This window comes from Indicator indicator, chromosome 33 (assembly GCF_027791375.1).
Source record: "Indicator indicator isolate 239-I01 chromosome 33, UM_Iind_1.1, whole genome shotgun sequence".
In the NCBI taxonomy this organism is placed as follows: Eukaryota; Metazoa; Chordata; class Aves; order Piciformes; family Indicatoridae; genus Indicator; species Indicator indicator.
This window is the reverse complement of record NC_072042.1, coordinates 3,682,716-3,699,934: the sequence shown is the minus strand read 5'-3', so window position 1 is coordinate 3,699,934 and position 17,219 is coordinate 3,682,716. Positions and strand designations below refer to the sequence as shown.

The following is a 17,219-nucleotide window of genomic DNA, read 5'->3' as shown; positions in this document are numbered from 1 at the left end:
CTTTGGCTACGAAATCTGTAACAGAGTGGAACTAAACCTTGTGAAAAACATTGAGACAAGGGCAGCCTTGTGCTCTGAATTTATGCTGATGTAGCAAATCGTAGCCTATTCTGCTCAGTCCCAAGTTAACTTAGTCTCATAGCTCCTCTGCAAATGGAAACAATCAACACAAGCCAATCCTTTGGTTGTTTTGGGAATGCCACAGGATAACATGGCGTTTATCAAGATTTTTAGTCAGTTGAACGTACACTTGTTGGATGTTTTTACATCTCCCTCCCAGAGGAGGCTGGCTTAAAGCCTTGGGGGAGGAAGGCTGTGCAGTCACACCTGCACCCTCACTATCTGCAGCAGCTTTTAAAAACATTTTTGCCCTGTCTACAGTTGTCCCAGTTTGTGCCTCACCCTGCCGTCAGCTCTCTCCCCACGACCTCGCTGAGCCATTTGGCAAGGTGCCCTCCGGCCCCGGCGGGGCTGCAGTCACACACGATGCCTGTTACCAGATGTTTCACACAGAGGAAAAAATGTGTTCACTGAGTGTCCCTGGCAGCACGTAGAGAACGTGCCGGCGGCAGCCAGAGCTCCCGGCCAGAGCTCCCCGCCAGCACGTTGCGGTGTCCAACAAACAGGGAAAGGCTCGGCGTGGTTCCTCAGCGTGACCACGGTCGAGGCGTGGGGTTTCTGCTGGTGGAAAACCAGCAACGTAACTCACGGGGAACTGGGCTGGAGCTCCCCCAGGCCTCCGTACACCAAATCGCCACAGCAGGTTCGACCGGCTGGCGGGAAGAGAAGGCACACGGGCGGGTTGTAGCTCTGAGGTACCGGGGAAAACCCACTCCGTGCTTTCACCTCCGACTCTTGACGGCCCCACAGGGAAAGGCAGCGGGCGCGGGCCCGGCATCCCGCCGCGGCTCTGGGCACAGCCAGGTCCTTTCTTCCCCTCGGTGACTGACGGGCCCACCCTGCCCCTCGGTTCCGTCCCAGTCCGCCCATATCCCGGCCCTGAGGCTGCCGCTCACCGCCGCCTGTTTCCGCTCCGTTGCCGAGCAACGACGCCGGTTCGCGCCTCCGCCGCGCGCCCCCGAGCCGCTTCCGGCCCCCTCTCTCCCTTCTCCTGCGCGCGCGCCCTACCTCCCGGAAGCACCGCCCCCGGAAAGGGCGCGCACGCGGCGGGGCGCGCGGGGGCGGGACTTCCGGCGGTTGGGGTGCTCGTGTGTGCGTGTGTGTGCGCGCGCGCGCGCGGTGGGGCAGAGCGGCAGCGCGAGCCGGGGCTGCGGGCGGCCACGCAACTTCCGCCCGGGGGGCCCCGTGCGCCGCTGCCGCCGCCGGAGAGAACGGGACGGGACGGGACGGGAGGTCCGGGCGGCCGAGGCGACGTGCCGGGCTGCGGCCTGTGGGGAGCGGGGCGGCGCAGCCCAGAGAAGAACTCTCGGGCCGGCCGCCGGGCCCGGCTCAGCGGCGGAGCCCGCAGCCCTGAGCGGCTGCGTCCAGCTCCATGAATGGAAATCGGCAGCGCAGGTGAGAAGCGCGGCGGCGGCGGAGCTCGGCCGCGGGGCGGGGGAGGGAGAACGGGCATCGGCTTTGCCCCTCGCCCACGCCCGCCGCCGCTCGGCTGGAACTGGGCTTCCCCGCGCGTTTCACACCCTCCCACCCCCCGCGCCGCGGTTCCCATCCCGGTGGAGCGGCGTGTGCTGGAGGTAGTGGAGCGGAAGCGGCGGGTCCGGGCCGTGCCGTTCGCCTTGGGGCTTAAAGCGACTGAGGAGGAGTTGTGCCCCACCGGCCGCGCGGGAAGAGCCGCAGAGCCCCGGTGGTACGGCTCTGGTAACCGGGGACAGCCGGGCCCCGTTCCCTGCCGGGCGGCCCGTTCTCCCATGCCGGAGAGAGCGGAGAATTAATTTCTTGTATTTCATAAGCGGTGTTGCCCAGGCAGTAGCTGTAGGCCGCCTTGCATAATCTCGTAACCGTGATGGTGTCTGAGACACTGCCGTGAGCACCGAGGCTCTGCCTGCGAACAGCCGCCGCCGAGGGCCGGGCTCAACGTCTCCTGCCCGGCAGAGATGAGCTCCTTGGCCCTTGTGCAGCTGGTGCCTGGACTCTGGAATTTTAAGGCTGATCGCTGCTGCACAGCCCCAGCCCAGCGTCTCTTCATTCCTGCTTCTAGTCGCTTGAGCCTTTCCTGTGGGAAGCACATCCTTAATATTTATAAACTTCGTATTTAAAGCATGTTTTGAGAGTGGGAGAAGGAGCTTACCTTTCAGTTTGCCAAAAGAATTCATCTTCTGATGGAAAAGTGGAAGGCGAGTTCAGATTTGGGCAGTGTTTAATGCGTGGCGTGGTGAGATGGCAAAGGGCACATCCGGAGCTACCTGGAGCTCCGTTTCTGTCACTGCAGGAGGTGCCACAGCGAGTGGGAATGTGAGGCTGAAAGTGTCAGGGCAGGAGATGCTTTTTCGTCTCTCCATGCGTAACTTTACGTGGAAATAGAAGTTAATCATGGACTGGGCAGAGAAATTTGCCACCTAAGTTATTGTCCCTGCTTAGTGAAGTATGTGTTGGGGGTGAAACTGTTGTAGGAAGATGCTTTGTTGTAGCAGTTTGATGGATTTCAGGTGATAGCCTCCTAAACTCAGTGTTCAACTCTGATTATAAGCTGATACAATTCAAGCTGTGCCATGATAAGAAAGAGATTTGCAAGAGTTAGCCAGTAAACCTTTCAGTTTTGCTTCGGTGTGGGTTTCCCTGTGGTTAGGCTCCAAAATGTTCAGCACAGCATACAGTCAGCTCCTGAGGGGCTCAGCATGAGAGGTGACTCTTCCCACCTCTGCTGTGCAGTGAGGGGAGCATTTGGTGCTGTCAGCATCCCCTGTTTTGGGGAGCCTTCTGGCACCCAGACCTCAGGATTGGCTCAGGAGGTCACAAACTGTCCTTGGCGGAGCAAATCAGGGTTGAAGTTCACCCGTAAAAGGGAGAAGGAGGTTGAGACCTGCTTCCTTTTCTGTATGTGAAGGGAGAACATGGGAGGGAAGAGGCAGAGTGGAGTGGCAGGGTTGTGAGTACACTTGGAGTAAAGTGTGGAAGCGTGTGCCAGGACATTTGAGGTGAAGCAGTGCTGTAGGTGTCTTTCTGCTTGTGCTGTAGGCTTAGCTGAGGAGACCCAGAGTCTGCCTCTGCCAGACCATACAATTTGAACAGTTTAAAGTAGGAGCAGGTGAAGCTGGGCATGCAGGGCGCAGGTTATGGTGAAATCAAGCAGTGAAACATTCCCTGTCCAGCAGTGGAGAGAAGTAAAAGTAGCTCTCGGTCACAGGTTGAGTTTAGCAGCATCCAGCAAGCGAACTCCTGAAGGCAGGAATGTTAAACAGTGTTGCTATGGAACTGGGGATGCTCTGTGGTGTCAAATCAGAGCCCTGTGTATGGCTTCATTTACAGCTCCTTAGTTGTTCCCTCGAAGTTCACAGCTTTTTGTGCTCTCTGATTGTGTTTTTCATTCAGTGTTGCAGGTTTTAATGAAGCACTACAGACACCTTCAACCTTCTGTTTGCTCCTTTGTGCAATCTATGGGCAGATAAAACACTGAGAACTTGATTTTTTTTCTCTCTGCCTTCTGAGCAGGGATTTGGGAGGACCCTTAAAAGTCACATTTTTGTGGGTGGGGTAGAAGAGGGAAGGGGATGAATCATAAGTACTTTCCAAACTTACTCTACTCCAGCCCATGTGTGAAGTGAGATACAATGGGAGTTCTCTGGAGTTGCACTGGAAGCTGTTTGACTCACAATTTGAACTTTACAGACTGTTCCATCCTCATGGCTTCACTTCCTTAGTGGGAAAGGTGTGGTTTGTTCTGCAGGGGCTTTCCTAAAATCAAGAATGTGAACTGAATTTGTCTTGCCTCTTGGTGTTCTGCACTTTTTCAGGCAGTAAGCTGGAAAAAGGAGAGTTGCAGCTGACTAGCAGGTAGCTGGCCAGCAGGTGAAGGTTGATAACTGAGGGGGAGGAATAATGCTCTCAAAACAGGAAATGGGAAACCAGGAAAATAAAAATGAGTGCAGGAAGAATTCCATGTGCATAGATTCACAGAAGGGGATAGGTTGAAAGGGACCTTAAAAACCATCTAGTTCCAACCCCCCTGCTCTAGCCTGGGTGACTCAAGGCCCCATCCAACCTGGCCATGAACACCTCCAGAGGGAGAGGACATTCACAGCCTCCTTGGGCAACCTGTTCCAGTGTCTGCCTACTCTCACTGTAAATAATTTCTTCCTCATCTCCAGTCTAAATCTGCCCCCCTCCAAGTTTAAAGCTTAAATGTTTCCTTCCAAAGTGGGGTTTTAGTGTCAGTGCAAGCACACGGTGGGAAAGGTTTCTTGTGGGGGCAAATGGTGGTTACAGTGGAGATTGTGTCAGTTTGCCTTCTGACTTTGGGGTGTGGAAATACCTTCCCAGAAGGAGTATCCTTGTGTTTGGAGGTTGCTCTCCTCTCCTCGAGCGGTTGGGTATTAACTTTACAACTTGCATATAAGCTGCTTCTGTTGAGCTTAAAGTTCTTTATGATTGGAGGTTGAAGGGCTCAGAAGCATTTATGATCTTCTAACTGCTTCCAAACCCCTTTGCTGTATTTCCATAACCACCTTAGAGTAGAACAAGTTAGCACACAACATTAACTTGTGCACTTGGCTGTCGCTGAGCCTGGCATCCAAATGATGGCTTCTGATGAGTTGTAGCACGACTTATTATCTGAAACCTTGCAGAGAAAAAAGCCCAAATTACGAGTAGGAATGTTTAGAAAACGTGCATTGCATTATTCATAACTCATGTAATGCCACCCAGCGAGGCTGCAGCCACAGAAATAAGGCAATTCATGATGTCTGGCAGAAGTAAGGAAGGAGTTCCATTATTGAAACCAACATCTAAATCTAATCTTCCCTCTCTGTTTTGTTTTAATCTAGAATTAACTTATTTTTTCGTAGTGATAGGATTTTCTTTGAGCTCCACAGGCTGGGCCTCTGAGTCTAAGCAGAGGCCAGGGGCCCTCTGAAAGGGAATCTATTTTTTTTTTTCTTTTCCATCCCCCCCCTCTCCATGTTGAGCTTTCTCCTGTGTGCAGGTTCCAGCCTGGCAATGGGAGCTGCTGGACGAATCTGCCTTGTGTTGCCCACCTGGAGTTAAACAATATTTTACCTCTTAAGTCCTCTTAAGGCTGTTCAATCACCCATTCAGTTAGACGTTTGGAACTGTTTTATAAAGAAAAAGAAACCTGTTAAGTAATCACAGAATCACAACAGCTGTTGATTTTGGTTTTTTTTTTTTTTTTTTTATATAATGCTGAAGCCATAGTAGGAAAAGATCTTTCTTTTTCTGGAGGCTTGGTGTAGATGTAAGGATGCAGAGGAAAGGACTCTGTGAGAAAATCTGTGTTTTCTGTTAGCATCATGCTAGAAATGAGTGTTTTGCTCCATGCTGTACAACTGCCTCGTGTGCCAAAAGCTGCAGTTCTCTGTAAAATGGGTTGTTGAAATTGTTTGCAGGTTTCTGTGCTTCTGCTCTCCCTGTTGAGGCTTTATTCCTTTGGTTGCTAGGTAGATTCCAGCCTGGCTTTGGATGCAGGCCAGATGTGCTCTGTACCACCGGCTGCACTGCCAGAGAAATCACAGCCAGGCTGGGGCTGTTTTATCTTTATTGTCACATCTGTAGTTCCTCAGAGGAAAAGGTTCTGATTCAGAGCTCATTTAAACCAGTGGAAGTGCTGCCATGTGGGGCTGGGGTAAGAGCTGGCTTCAAAAGGGCTTTGCAAACTGGATCTGAAAAATGACCCTGCAGATTTCCATGGCATCCAAGTTCTGCTGGAGTGAGTGGTTCCAGTGTCACCTAATCACACCTGAAGTTGTGGATGTCCCCTCCCTGGAGGTGTTCAAGGCCAGGTTGGATGGGACCTTGAGCAATCTGGTCTAGTGGAAGGTGTCCCTGCCCATGGCAGGGGGGTTGGAAGTAGATGGTCTTTAAGGTCTCTTCAAACCCAAACCAATCTATGAAATTCACAGACAGCTGCCCAGAGTGGAGCTTCTCTCCTGGAGACACCAGGAGCCCAGAGGTTCCTCCATCTCCCATGGAGCCAAGCTGTGCTTCCGTGGTGCTTTAGGAAAGGCTTTTGAGACTTCAAGTGACAACTTTGGTTTTGTAATGGTTAAGTGACACGGTTCTGCCAGTCCCAGCCATCCTCTGCTGTTGAGAAGAAATGCCACTTGTAGTGGTTTGGGTTGGTGTGCTGATTTCCATCAGCTTGACACAGGGCTTAGGCATGAGCCCGAGTGAGTCACCCATAGGCTCCAGGAGCAGGAGCTGTCCTGGGAGAGCAGTGCTTCGTTGTTTGTGTTTTACTGGGGTTTGAGTCACAGCTTTGCAGCCAGGGACACAGACTTTCACAACGTGCAATCTGGCAGCTGGGTGGCTGTGGCCAGCGGGGTGTTCCCCGTGGCTGCTGGTGTGCTTGGACAGCCATAACAGAGTTCAGTTGCAACAGGGTGGTGTTCCCAAGGTAGCTTGGCCAGGGGAGCACACCAGCTGTGTTTGGAAGTCTTTCCTCAGCAATGAGCAGGCATTGCAATTCTTATTCATGGCCAGAGAGGTGTAGAGATGTAGCTCAGGCAAGGACCAAAGGCAAAGGCCTGAGCTTGAGGGCAGTTCTCAAGTCAAACCAGAGAGATCTCCAGGCAGGCTTCTCTCTGCTCAAGAAAGACAAAGAGCTACTGGAGAGACTCCAGTGCAGGGCCACTAAGATGCTGAGGGGCCTGGAACATCTCTCCTGTGAGGAAAGGCTGAGAGAGCTGGGGCTGGTTAGCCTGGAGAAGAGGAGGTTAAGGGGGAGAATCTTACTAATGCTTACAAATATCTAAGAGGTGGGTGTCAGGAGGATGGGGCCAGACTTTCCTCAGTGGTCCCCAGTGACAGGTCAAGAGGTAATGGGCACAAACTTGAACATATAAACATGAGAAGGAACTTCTTCACTTTGAGGGTGACAGAGCACTGGAACAGGCTGCCCTAGGAGGTGGTGGAGTCTCCTTCTCTGGAGACTTTGAAGGTCTGCCTGGATGTGTTCCTGGGTGATCCTGCTCTTCTCAGGGAGGTTAGCCTCGATGATCTCCAGAGGTCCCTTCCAAGCCCTATCATTCAGTGCTTCTGTGATTTATTGGCCAGTTTGTTCCTGTTGCCAAAGTCTGGGTTCTAACTCTTCCCAAGGCAAGCAGTTTCCTGAGGAGCTGTGCGTGGTGCAGCGCAGCCAGGGAGGCTGAAGAAAGTCCTTGTCCCACAACAGCTATTTTCTTGGTTTGCTCCTCACTCTTTCCCAAGGAGCAGAAGTTGGAGGACTGCTTGTTGTGTAGTTGGCTTTGGGCAGAGCATTGCTTCCATGACCCAGGATTCTGAAGAGCACACTGCCTCATGTTAGTCACCAAGGGTCATTTTTCAGTTTGAAGGCTTTGTCCCAGTGCAGCTGGTCACCAGGAATCTGGCTGAGCAGTGGGATGCCATTCCCAGCAAGGGCTTTGTCACTCCTCCAGCAGAGCAGCGCTCAAACGTTGAGCTTAGTGTCCCTTCCAGAGGAGACAGTGGCAAAGGGCTCAGCCATGCTGGATCTTCCTGTTCTCTGTGCTTCAGCTTCAGCACCTAACTAACCTCCAGATCTCCACGCAGACTTTCTTCTGTGCTTACAGATTTTTAGCAACTCTTTTTACCTTTTACATGATTTTAGCAAATGGGGAGGGGGAGACAGGCCAGGCTCTAGCAACCCTTTTCCTGTTCTCTTCATTTCAGCATTTCCTGCAGATAGGAACTAAATATAAACTATGGCACATGTGGCAGCAGGATATTAAAATCAGCTCTTGAGTCATTTGTGTCACTCAAGTGTTCAGTAGTAATTTTTTTTTTTTGCATGTGCTTGCATTCTGAAAATATATCTGGAGTAGATCATGGAGCTGCTTTTACTGGTGTGACAGTATTAAAATGAAGAGAAAGTTGAAGAGAACAGATGCTTGGAACAAGTTTTGCATAAGCAGAGTCTGTGAGGCTGGTTTAAATGATGCTTCTTGGTTTGTGTTCTTGTTTCATCTCATGGATCTGCTGGAGAGGGTCCAAAGGAGGGCCACGAAAATGATCAGGGTGCTGGAGTGCCTCTGCTATGAGGACAGGCTGAGGGAGCTGGGGGTGTTCAGCCTGGAGAAGAGAAGGCTCAGGGGAGACCTAAGAGCAGCCTGCCAGTACCTCAAGGGGGCTATAAGAAGGCTACAGAGGGACTGTTTCCAGAGGCCTGGAGTGATAGGATGAGGGGCAATGGTTTGAAATGAGGGAAGAGGAGATTTAGATCGGATGTGAGGAACAATTTCTGCACCATGAGGGTGGTGGAACACTGCAACAGGTTGTCCAGAGTGGTAGTCGAGACCCCATTCCTGTAGGTATTCTAGGCCAGACTCAACTGAGGCTCTGAGCAACCTGATCTAATGGAGGATGTCCCTGCTGACTTCAGTGGGGTTGGACTGGATGACCTCTGGAGGTCCCTTCCAACCCAACCCATTCTGTGATTGTATGGCTCCAAGCCAAGCACGCTCAGAAGTTTTTGGTGGTTTCCTGGGTAGAGTCAGACAAAGGTTACAGTGGAGCTGAGCTTTGCATTCACCTCTTCTCAGTACATTCTTCCTCCAAGGCAACATGATTTATTTTTTCCCAGGAATTATGGAGATTAATCAAAAGGCAAATGAAACAATTTTACCAGCCCTTGACGTTTTAACTCTTATCTGAAAGGAGTGGGCTGGAATTGCTGCCTGCGTCAGCGAGTAGGAGTTGAGGGGAGAACTTGCAACTGACTTAACCAACCACTCTGTAAATCCTGGCATTTGTGTGATGAGTAATTGCTCAAAGCTTGGGCTACAAAGCATCTTGGTTTTGTTGTTGTTTCTTGATTGCCAAGAGATATTTTCAAGTGGAAATACCAGCAGAAATTCCTGGAAGTGCACTGGGTTTTACTACTGTGTTTGGTTTTTTAAAGTGTGAGCAACCCAGAGGTTGAGCTGAGGATTCTCAGCTAAATGAGGCACAGTAAATTAAATCAATAAGCAGATGAGAATGTGACATCTATTCCTAGACAGATGTTTTGAACTGGCTTTTCAAGTGCCCATTTCTTATTGCAGATTTGGATGGTTGCTCTGAGCAGCTAGGGATGTGCTTCTCTAATGTGTGAGTAATCAGGAGGTTTACAATCCTGAGTCTTAATCTGAGTCTTTCCTCTTCTGGTCAGTCAGCTTTATTCATGCAGTGAGACAGGAGGTAATGGGTTTACTCCTCATCCATTTTCAGCCAGCAAAGTTCAAGAATCATCTGTCCTCACAGACTAGGATAATGATGGCAATGAAATTAAGAGTTGTTCACAAATAGAATCCCAGCATGGTAGGGGTTGGAAGGGACCTCTGGAAATCCAGTCCAACCCTCTTGTTAAAGCAAGGTCACCCACAGCAGCTTGCCTAGGATCACAATGGTCAGGGGAGTTTGGAATCTCTCCAGAGAAGGAGAACTCCACAACCTCTCTGGGCAGCCTGCTCCAGGCCTCCACCACCCTCACAGCAAAGAACTTTCTTCTGTTCAGATGGAACCTCCTGGGCTCTAGTTTGTGCCTGTTATCCCTTGTCCTGTCCCTGGGCACCACTGAGAACAGTCTGACCCCATCCTCTTGCCCCCCATCCTTTATCTCTTGCTGAGCATTGCTCAGATCCCCTCTGGGGCTGCTCTTCTCCAGGCTCAACACCCCCAGGGCTCTCAGCCTTTCCTCCCCACAGAGATGCTTCAGGCCCCTTAGCATCTTTCTAGCCTCCACTGGACTCTCCCCAGTAGTTCCTTGTCTTTCTAAACATTACAACATCAATCCAGGTCTGCTTCCATATTGTTGTATTCTGTGTCACTGGGGTGTGCAGAGGAGACTTGCAGAGCTGTGTGTGTTGGAGTGGCAGAGAGAGTCTCCACAGCAAAGGAAAAGCAGCTTCTCTTTAATTTGTTATGAAAAACCTCCTGATGTTGGTCATGCCAATCACTAACTCTCATCAGTAAGAGAACAGCCTAGATGTGGGTGGCTCATGGAGGAAAAATGGGCAAGTGTCCATGTGGAGCTGAATAGGTTAGCACCCTGTGCCACCTGTGCTGGCTGGTACAGCTCGTTGTCACCTCGCCCTGCGTGCTGGCTCTGCCTCCTCGTCCCTCCAGCTGGTTCAGGGCATTGCCTGAGAATGAAACTACCTAGAAATGAATAAGTCTGAAGGGGAGACAAACGTGTCCCAGCAAGGGCATGGAGCAGTATGTATTTTTAAACTGCTGAGGTGTAAGCAGGCAGCACCTCTGCAGCACGGACTGTCTGCTGGGCTGATCTTTTGACCTCTTGATACCTTCTTCTTCTTCTGCAGGACCCGTCGGGGCACAGCCCCTCCTCATGGTGCCCAGACGTCCTGGCTATGGCACCATGGGCAAACCCATTAAACTGCTGGCCAACTGCTTCCAAGTTGAAATCCCAAAGATTGATGTCTACCTCTATGAGGTGGATATCAAACCTGATAAGTGTCCTCGAAGGGTGAACAGGTAAGAAGGTGAAATTTCTCTTGTTAAGTTGTCCTGATACTGAAACTGTAAGCAACCTGCTGAAGTCAACCTAGTGTCTGGGTGGCTTCAAATCTGAGCATTGTGCTATGGAGACCTATCTGCAAGTTCTCACAAACATCTGTGAGATGGGTGCAGAGCTTTTTCCCAGCTTCTCTGCACTTTGGTCGTGACCAGATGCTATGAAGTGGGTCAGCCATGTGTGCTCACAGTACTTTATGAGCCATTTATCAGCAACCCCCATTCATCAGGGCAGCATAAATAAGGTATAGCTGCAGGCAGATGCCTTTTTTGGTGCAGTACTGGCTGGTGAATCATTTGAGTTAGCAGGAATATGCTCCTCTGGGTGTTTTTATTCTCAGTTGATATTGAGATACATTGCAGCATAGGATAATCTGAAGGGTTCCTCACTTTAATTCACTTGGCTGCTGTGCTCAGGAGCTAGTGAGTAAAAGCCATGGCTGTAGGTACAGGAGGAGACAGCCTTCAGCTGGAGCAGTGCTGTGAAAATACCACAAACAAACTGATTTTCCCTCTGTTAATAGAATTTCAAGCAATCATCTCTAGTATATGTGAAAAGGGCCATCCTTGGCTTGAGCTCCACCTGTGTCCTCCTCTCTTGGTACAGCATTTTGTACAGCAGGTTGTATCCCATCTTGAACAACTCCAGGGGTGGGACCTCAACTACCACTCTGGACAACCTGTTGCAGTGTTCCACCACCCTCATGGTGCAGAAATTGTTCCTCACATCCAATCTAAATCTCCTCTTCCCTCGTTTCAAACCATTGCCCCTCATCCTATCACTCCAGGCTTTTGCAAACAGTTCCTCTGTAGCCTTCTTGTAGTCCCCTTGAGGTACTGGCAGGCTGCTCTTAGGTCTCCCCCGAGCCTTCTCTTCTCCAGGCTGAACACCCCCCAGCTCCCTCAACCTGTCCTGGTAGTAGAGGTGCTCCAACCCCCTGATCATTTTCATTGCCCTCCTCTGGACCCTCTCCATCTGGTCCAACTCCTTCTTGTGTTGAAGGCTCCAGAGCTGGATGCAGTACTCCGGGTGAGATCTTATCAGAGCAAAGCCAAGTGGCAGAGTCACCTCTCTCAATCTGTCTGGGTGTATTTTGTCCTAAACCTCATAAATTTGAGGAGCCAGAGAAGCCTTTTCAGAACAAATGGTTAAGTTGAAAACCTGATATGAGAGCTATCATTTTTTTAATTTATTTTTAAGGATTGCAACATTTCCTATTTCCTGTATTTCTTCTCTGCACTGAATAACTTTTTTAGGAGGAGTTCCTTGTTAGTCTCTTGTGAAATCCATTTCATCAGTTGAAGTTCAGGGTAGCTGAAAAGCAATTTTTCCCTCTTTCATCTGCAGCTCAGGTCTTTTACATTTTAACAATAGCTTATTGCTAGGCCCTGATTCTGGCTGGTGAGGAAGAAAAGTGTTTTGTTTCTCTAGAATAAGAGAATTGTGATGTATAAAGTAGGATGGAGTTGGTGTGCCACTGAAACACAAAGAATCCCCGAGGAGTTCAAATCCTGAAGTCATGTTTCACTTAGAGGTATTGCAGAAGTCTTCTGGGATTTGATATATCCACTACTGAGAGCAAGAAGCCTTTCTTATACCAGATGAGGATTTTATGGAGGTTTTTTCGAAGTGTAATTCCAGTGCCCGGATCAGGTCACTATTTTCTTTATTGTCATCAGCTTAGATTCTCCCAGCTTTTCTTTATTCTGTAACTGCCTGTAAATTTGATCAGGCTCTTACTTGATTTTGTTGTAAAACCTCAGATTAAGGATTTAAAGTGAAGACTCTTTTTTTTTGTCAGGGTGCCTCATTTTTATACACACAGTGCAGGCAGAATTCAAACCTGCTGTTAATTGAGGAGCAGCTGAACGTTACTGGATAGGCTCCAATTAACTGCTGCTCCCGGGAGCTGGCACAGCTTTCCCTGGTGGATTTGTGCTAGTTTTTCATAAAACCAGCTTGTGGGATTCTTCCAAGGTAAGTCTGTCCTTGTTTTCCATCACAGAGGTTGTACAAAGGCCTCACTCATTCCTGGGACTTTCTGAAATTATTTCAGTAACCATAGTTTTCCACGCTTTGAGCATTTGTGTTGCTGATGATTTTATTCTTTTTTTTTTTTTTCCTGTCATTTTAGCTGCAGTTTGTGAAGCACCTCTCTGGAATACCAGTGGGTGTTGGATCATTCACTTGAGTAATGTGATTGTTGAAACACAGGGGGATGTGGGAGCCACTTCCAGTCTGCTTTGAAAACATCTTCAATGTAAATATCAACTTTTCTAGGGAGGTGGTGGACTCAATGGTGCAGCATTTTAAAGTGACAATATTTGGGGACCGTAGACCAGTTTATGATGGGAAGAGAAGCCTCTATACAGCAAATCCACTCCCTGTGGCCACTACTGGGGTAAGATAACTGGGGGGAGGTGGGGGTGAGGGGGTAGAATGATGCTTTTGATGGCTTTATAGGAAAGAGAAAGGAACAAACCCAACTTGTGACAAAACTGAAAGTGTCTTACAACATCTGTACTGAACTGGAGTCCTGCTAATGTGTTCTCTGCAAATCCCAGTGTGCCTCTAAAGATTGCATCCAGGACTTCCCCTCGAATGTAGCAGCCTCTTTCTACAGCAAAATCTGTTAAAGACTCAGTTTTACAGACTGTAATCCAATCCCTGCCAGTGAAATGCTGTTAAAACATCAAACCACAGGTTAAAAGTTTTCTGATTCAAGATGACAAAGGCTGACATGATCCTTTTCTGCTTGGTGAGGGCCCAGTTTCTCTGTGTTGTGTGTATTTGCTAGGGTACTTCCACCAAACATGCTGTGTCCTCAATATCTGAGGTTTTGAGTCTTTGGCCCAGTTATAGGAAGGAAGAGAAACTCAAAGCTCTCAGACATGGAATTAAACAACTGTTTCTTTTTTTGTCTTTCCCCACCCAGGTGGATTTGGATGTGACATTACCAGGAGAAGGTGGAAAAGATCGTCCCTTCAAAGTGTCAATAAAGTTTGTTTCTCGGGTGAGCTGGCACTTGCTGCATGAAGTTTTGACAGGAAGAACCTTGCCTGAGCCTCTGGAACTAGACAAACCTATCAGCACTAACCCTGTTCATGCTGTCGATGTGGTGCTACGACACCTCCCCTCCATGAAGTAGGTTCACTGTCTTCCTGCAGTTTGTCTTTACCCAAGGTATCCCCACTGGGAGACCCTCATCCCTGTTTTTTCACAGGTGAAGAGAGAAAATGGGCATTCCCCTCAGGTAGCACAGCTGGTTAGCTGAGCAGGGGAGAGGGAAGCTAGAGAGGTACCAGTGTGTTTCTGGAGGCACTGAAACTCCAGAGCAGCTGATGGGTTTGAAAAGATCAAACACCAGGAGACAACTGGAATAGACCTTAATTGAAATGCTGTCAGATTATGGTGTGCTGCAGCCCTGCTTTCATCTTGCTTTCTGGAGTTGAGCCAAGTGGCACCCACCTGATGGTTTTGACTATCTTTAATTCATCACCTGTCGATGGTGCAGCTTCTCATGGTTTAGATAGACACTGGAGACCATGTCCCTGTCCAAACAAAGTCTGTTGTTCTTTATCTCAGGACCCTGAGCTTAGAGAAGCTCAAATTCATTTTGCTTTATTTGGTTAGTGAAAGTTAATTTTGAAGTGTGATTGCTGCTGTTAGGCTGGAGGATGGTTTTGCACTGGTGTTTCTCACTGGGTGTAACTGACTCTTAACAAAATGACTTGTGGTTTTCTGGAAGCCAGAGTTCCTCCCCTACCCTTGATCCGAAGGAAACATGACAGATGTGTCTGGAGAAAAGAAGGCTCTGGGGAGACCTTATAGCAGCCTTCCAGTACCTGAAGGGGGCTACAAGAAAGTTGGGAGTTTTTACAAGGGCTTGTAGTGATAGGATGAGAGGGAATGAAGCTTGAGGAGGGTAGATTTAGACTGGAGATTAGGAAGAAATTCTCTACAATGAGGGTGATGAGGCACTGGAATAGGTTGTCCAGGGAGGTTGTGGATGTCCCCTCCCTGGAGGTGTTCAGGGCCAGGCTGGATGAGACCTTGAGCAACCTGGGCTGGTGGGAGGTGTCCCTGCCCATGGCAGGGGGGTTGGAACTGGATGATCTTTAAGATCCTTTCCAACCCAAACCATTCTGTGAAGTTTACCTCTGTGCCTATGGCTGGCCATTACAAATGTGAGGAGGTGTGCAAGTTCATGAGCAGCTGTGTTCCACCTGAGAGAGAAACAATAGTTTCTCTAGTTCTTTGTTTCCACCATAGTTATGCTCTCAGTGTGCCTGGTGCTTAAATGCCCCCTAGTAAATCATGCACATTGCTGTTTGAGGCTCAGTCCAGTATATGGAGTGCTGTTGTACAGAATCTGCTCTGGTGGAGATGATACTTTCTTGAAGTGGAAGATCAGGAAGAGTAAGTTAACTTAGGTCTTGACTTGGTGTAAAAACTGGAAGTGGTTATGCCTTGCTAAAAGTGGTAAATGTTTTGTCCAAATTTAAAACCACTGCAACAGGAGCAGAAGTGTCCAGGGTGTGGTGTTTGAACTTGGTTCTGGGCACTGATTCCTGATGCACAACCTTCCCCAAAATAATAATGCTGTGTGTTATAATCCTTGTTAGAGAATTCTTTTCATTTGGAAAGCAGCATTTTATATCTGGACATCAACAGCATAAACGTGTGGTCATCTTTTTCCCTAGGTACACTCCTGTGGGCCGCTCCTTTTTCTCAGCTCCAGAAGGCTATGATCACCCCCTAGGGGGTGGCAGGGAAGTCTGGTTTGGATTCCATCAGTCTGTTCGGCCTGCCATGTGGAAGATGATGCTCAATATTGATGGTAAGCTGCCCTTCAAAGTTAAGAATAAAGAATACAGAGAATAATATATAAAGAATAAAACATGCCTCCAGGAATAAGAATGACCTTCCCATTGTATCCCACTGTCATGTGCTTGAGTTTCTGGTACCACATTGCTGTGTGGTGGTAACTTCTGGTGCTCCCTCCACAGAGGGATTTAGTCACCAGAAGTCACTTTGTACACTGTTTTCTTAATTCATCTTGTAAATAGTGAAGAGTTAAAGTAGCTTGGGGTGTTTTGCTGGAATTTATATCAGAATGAGAAACATTTCAAAGTCTTCATTGCTTTATGGACAAGCAGTTTTCAGCTGGAAGGTCTTAATGCTTGTGTCTCGTTGCTCAGTTTTGAAGATTTAGGATTCAGGATGTCTTTTGTGACATCCTGAGCTGTGGAGTCAGCCAACTGCAGAAGTTGTGACCATAATGGTAGAGTGTGAGTGCAATAATGAAGTGTATGTGTGCATACATTGGCTTCCTGTTCAGCCAGTTCAGGCCAGACCTGTACAAGCAAAGCCTGTCTAGAAATCTAACTTTTGTTTTTCTCTCTGGAGTTATCATCATGTTGATGTTTTGGCAGAAATTTGGACCAAAAAAAAAAAAAAGTGTACCTAGGAAGGAAAAACCTGGCAAAGCTTGTTTCCCTGCTTCCTTTTCTGCTTGGGTAGGGCCACAGTAATCCAGGCAAGCTGCTCAAGATGTGTCTCTGTGCAGCTGGCCACAGTAGGTGCTGCTCAGTGCTTCCAAGAAAACTGCAAAACATATCCCAAACACTTGTGTGAATAGGGCTAATTGAGATGGGCTTTCTTATGCAAAACCAGCTCTGCTTTGCACTACTTTATTAAGTCCCAGCTGAATGCATCTGAGATCAACTGGTGCATGTGTCAGACTCCCAGCTCTGTAAGCAGGCTGAGCCTATTTAGTTGTTAAACCCCTATTGAAAAATGTCAGGCTTGGAGGTGCAGGTGCTGCTGAAAGTTTTCTCTCATTCAGATGCTGCTCTCACTGTCTGTTTGAAATGCTTTAGAAACCCAAGGTAAACAGTCTGGCTGTTCTGCACTGGGTTAAGCACTCTAGGTCAGACTGTGCTTAGCATCTGTCAGGGAGCAGGATGAAATGTTGCAGATGATGCTGTGCTTTCACAGTGCAAATCTCCCCAGTTTATGTGTTCCGGTTTATCTGAGTTTTGGATGATACTGATGTGACTCCACATGGGTTTGTTCTTGTAAAATTACCTTTCAAACAGCTGCTGTGGTGGAGCTGTTGGAAAAATGAATGTCAGAATCTTACAGTCTGAGAAACAGTAGTGAGCGATGAGAGGGAATGGATTGAAGCTTGAGGAGAGGAGATGTTGCCTGGAGATTATGAAGAAATTCTTTATAGTAAGGGTAGTGAGACACTGGAACAGGTGGCCCAGGGAGGTTGTGGATGCCTCCTCCCTGGAGGTATTCAAGGCCAGGCCAGATGAGGCCTTGGGCAGCCTGATCTAGTGGAAGATGTCCCTGCCCATGGCAAGGGGTTGGAACTAGATGACCTTTGAGGTCCTTTCCAACCCAAACTATTGGATGAATGTGTGAATCTGAAATAGCCAATGCTAGTGTCTGCATGCTAGCTACTGGGGGAACTACAGCTCAGGTAGGACAAGAGTATTAATTTATACCAATTCATGAAGTCCTTTCTGTGAAGACAGTTTCTCCTCCCATCGTTTGAGAGCCTAGCAGT

At 48.6% G+C, this 17,219-nt stretch overlaps 1 protein-coding gene across 1 annotated transcript in view; it reads left to right on the top strand.

The window, feature by feature from the left end:
- The first annotated feature begins 1,496 nt into the window (after window positions 1-1,496).
- LOC128977771 (protein argonaute-3) overlaps window positions 1,497-17,219 on the top strand; it is a 29,818-nt gene continuing 14,095 nt past the window's right edge. The window contains exons 1-5 of the mRNA XM_054395447.1: window positions 1,497-1,515; window positions 10,431-10,602; window positions 12,923-13,043; window positions 13,578-13,786; window positions 15,346-15,482. Coding sequence (XP_054251422.1) covers window positions 1,497-1,515; window positions 10,431-10,602; window positions 12,923-13,043; window positions 13,578-13,786; window positions 15,346-15,482 — 658 coding nt within the window. The remainder of the gene's footprint in view (window positions 1,516-10,430; window positions 10,603-12,922; window positions 13,044-13,577; window positions 13,787-15,345; window positions 15,483-17,219) is intronic.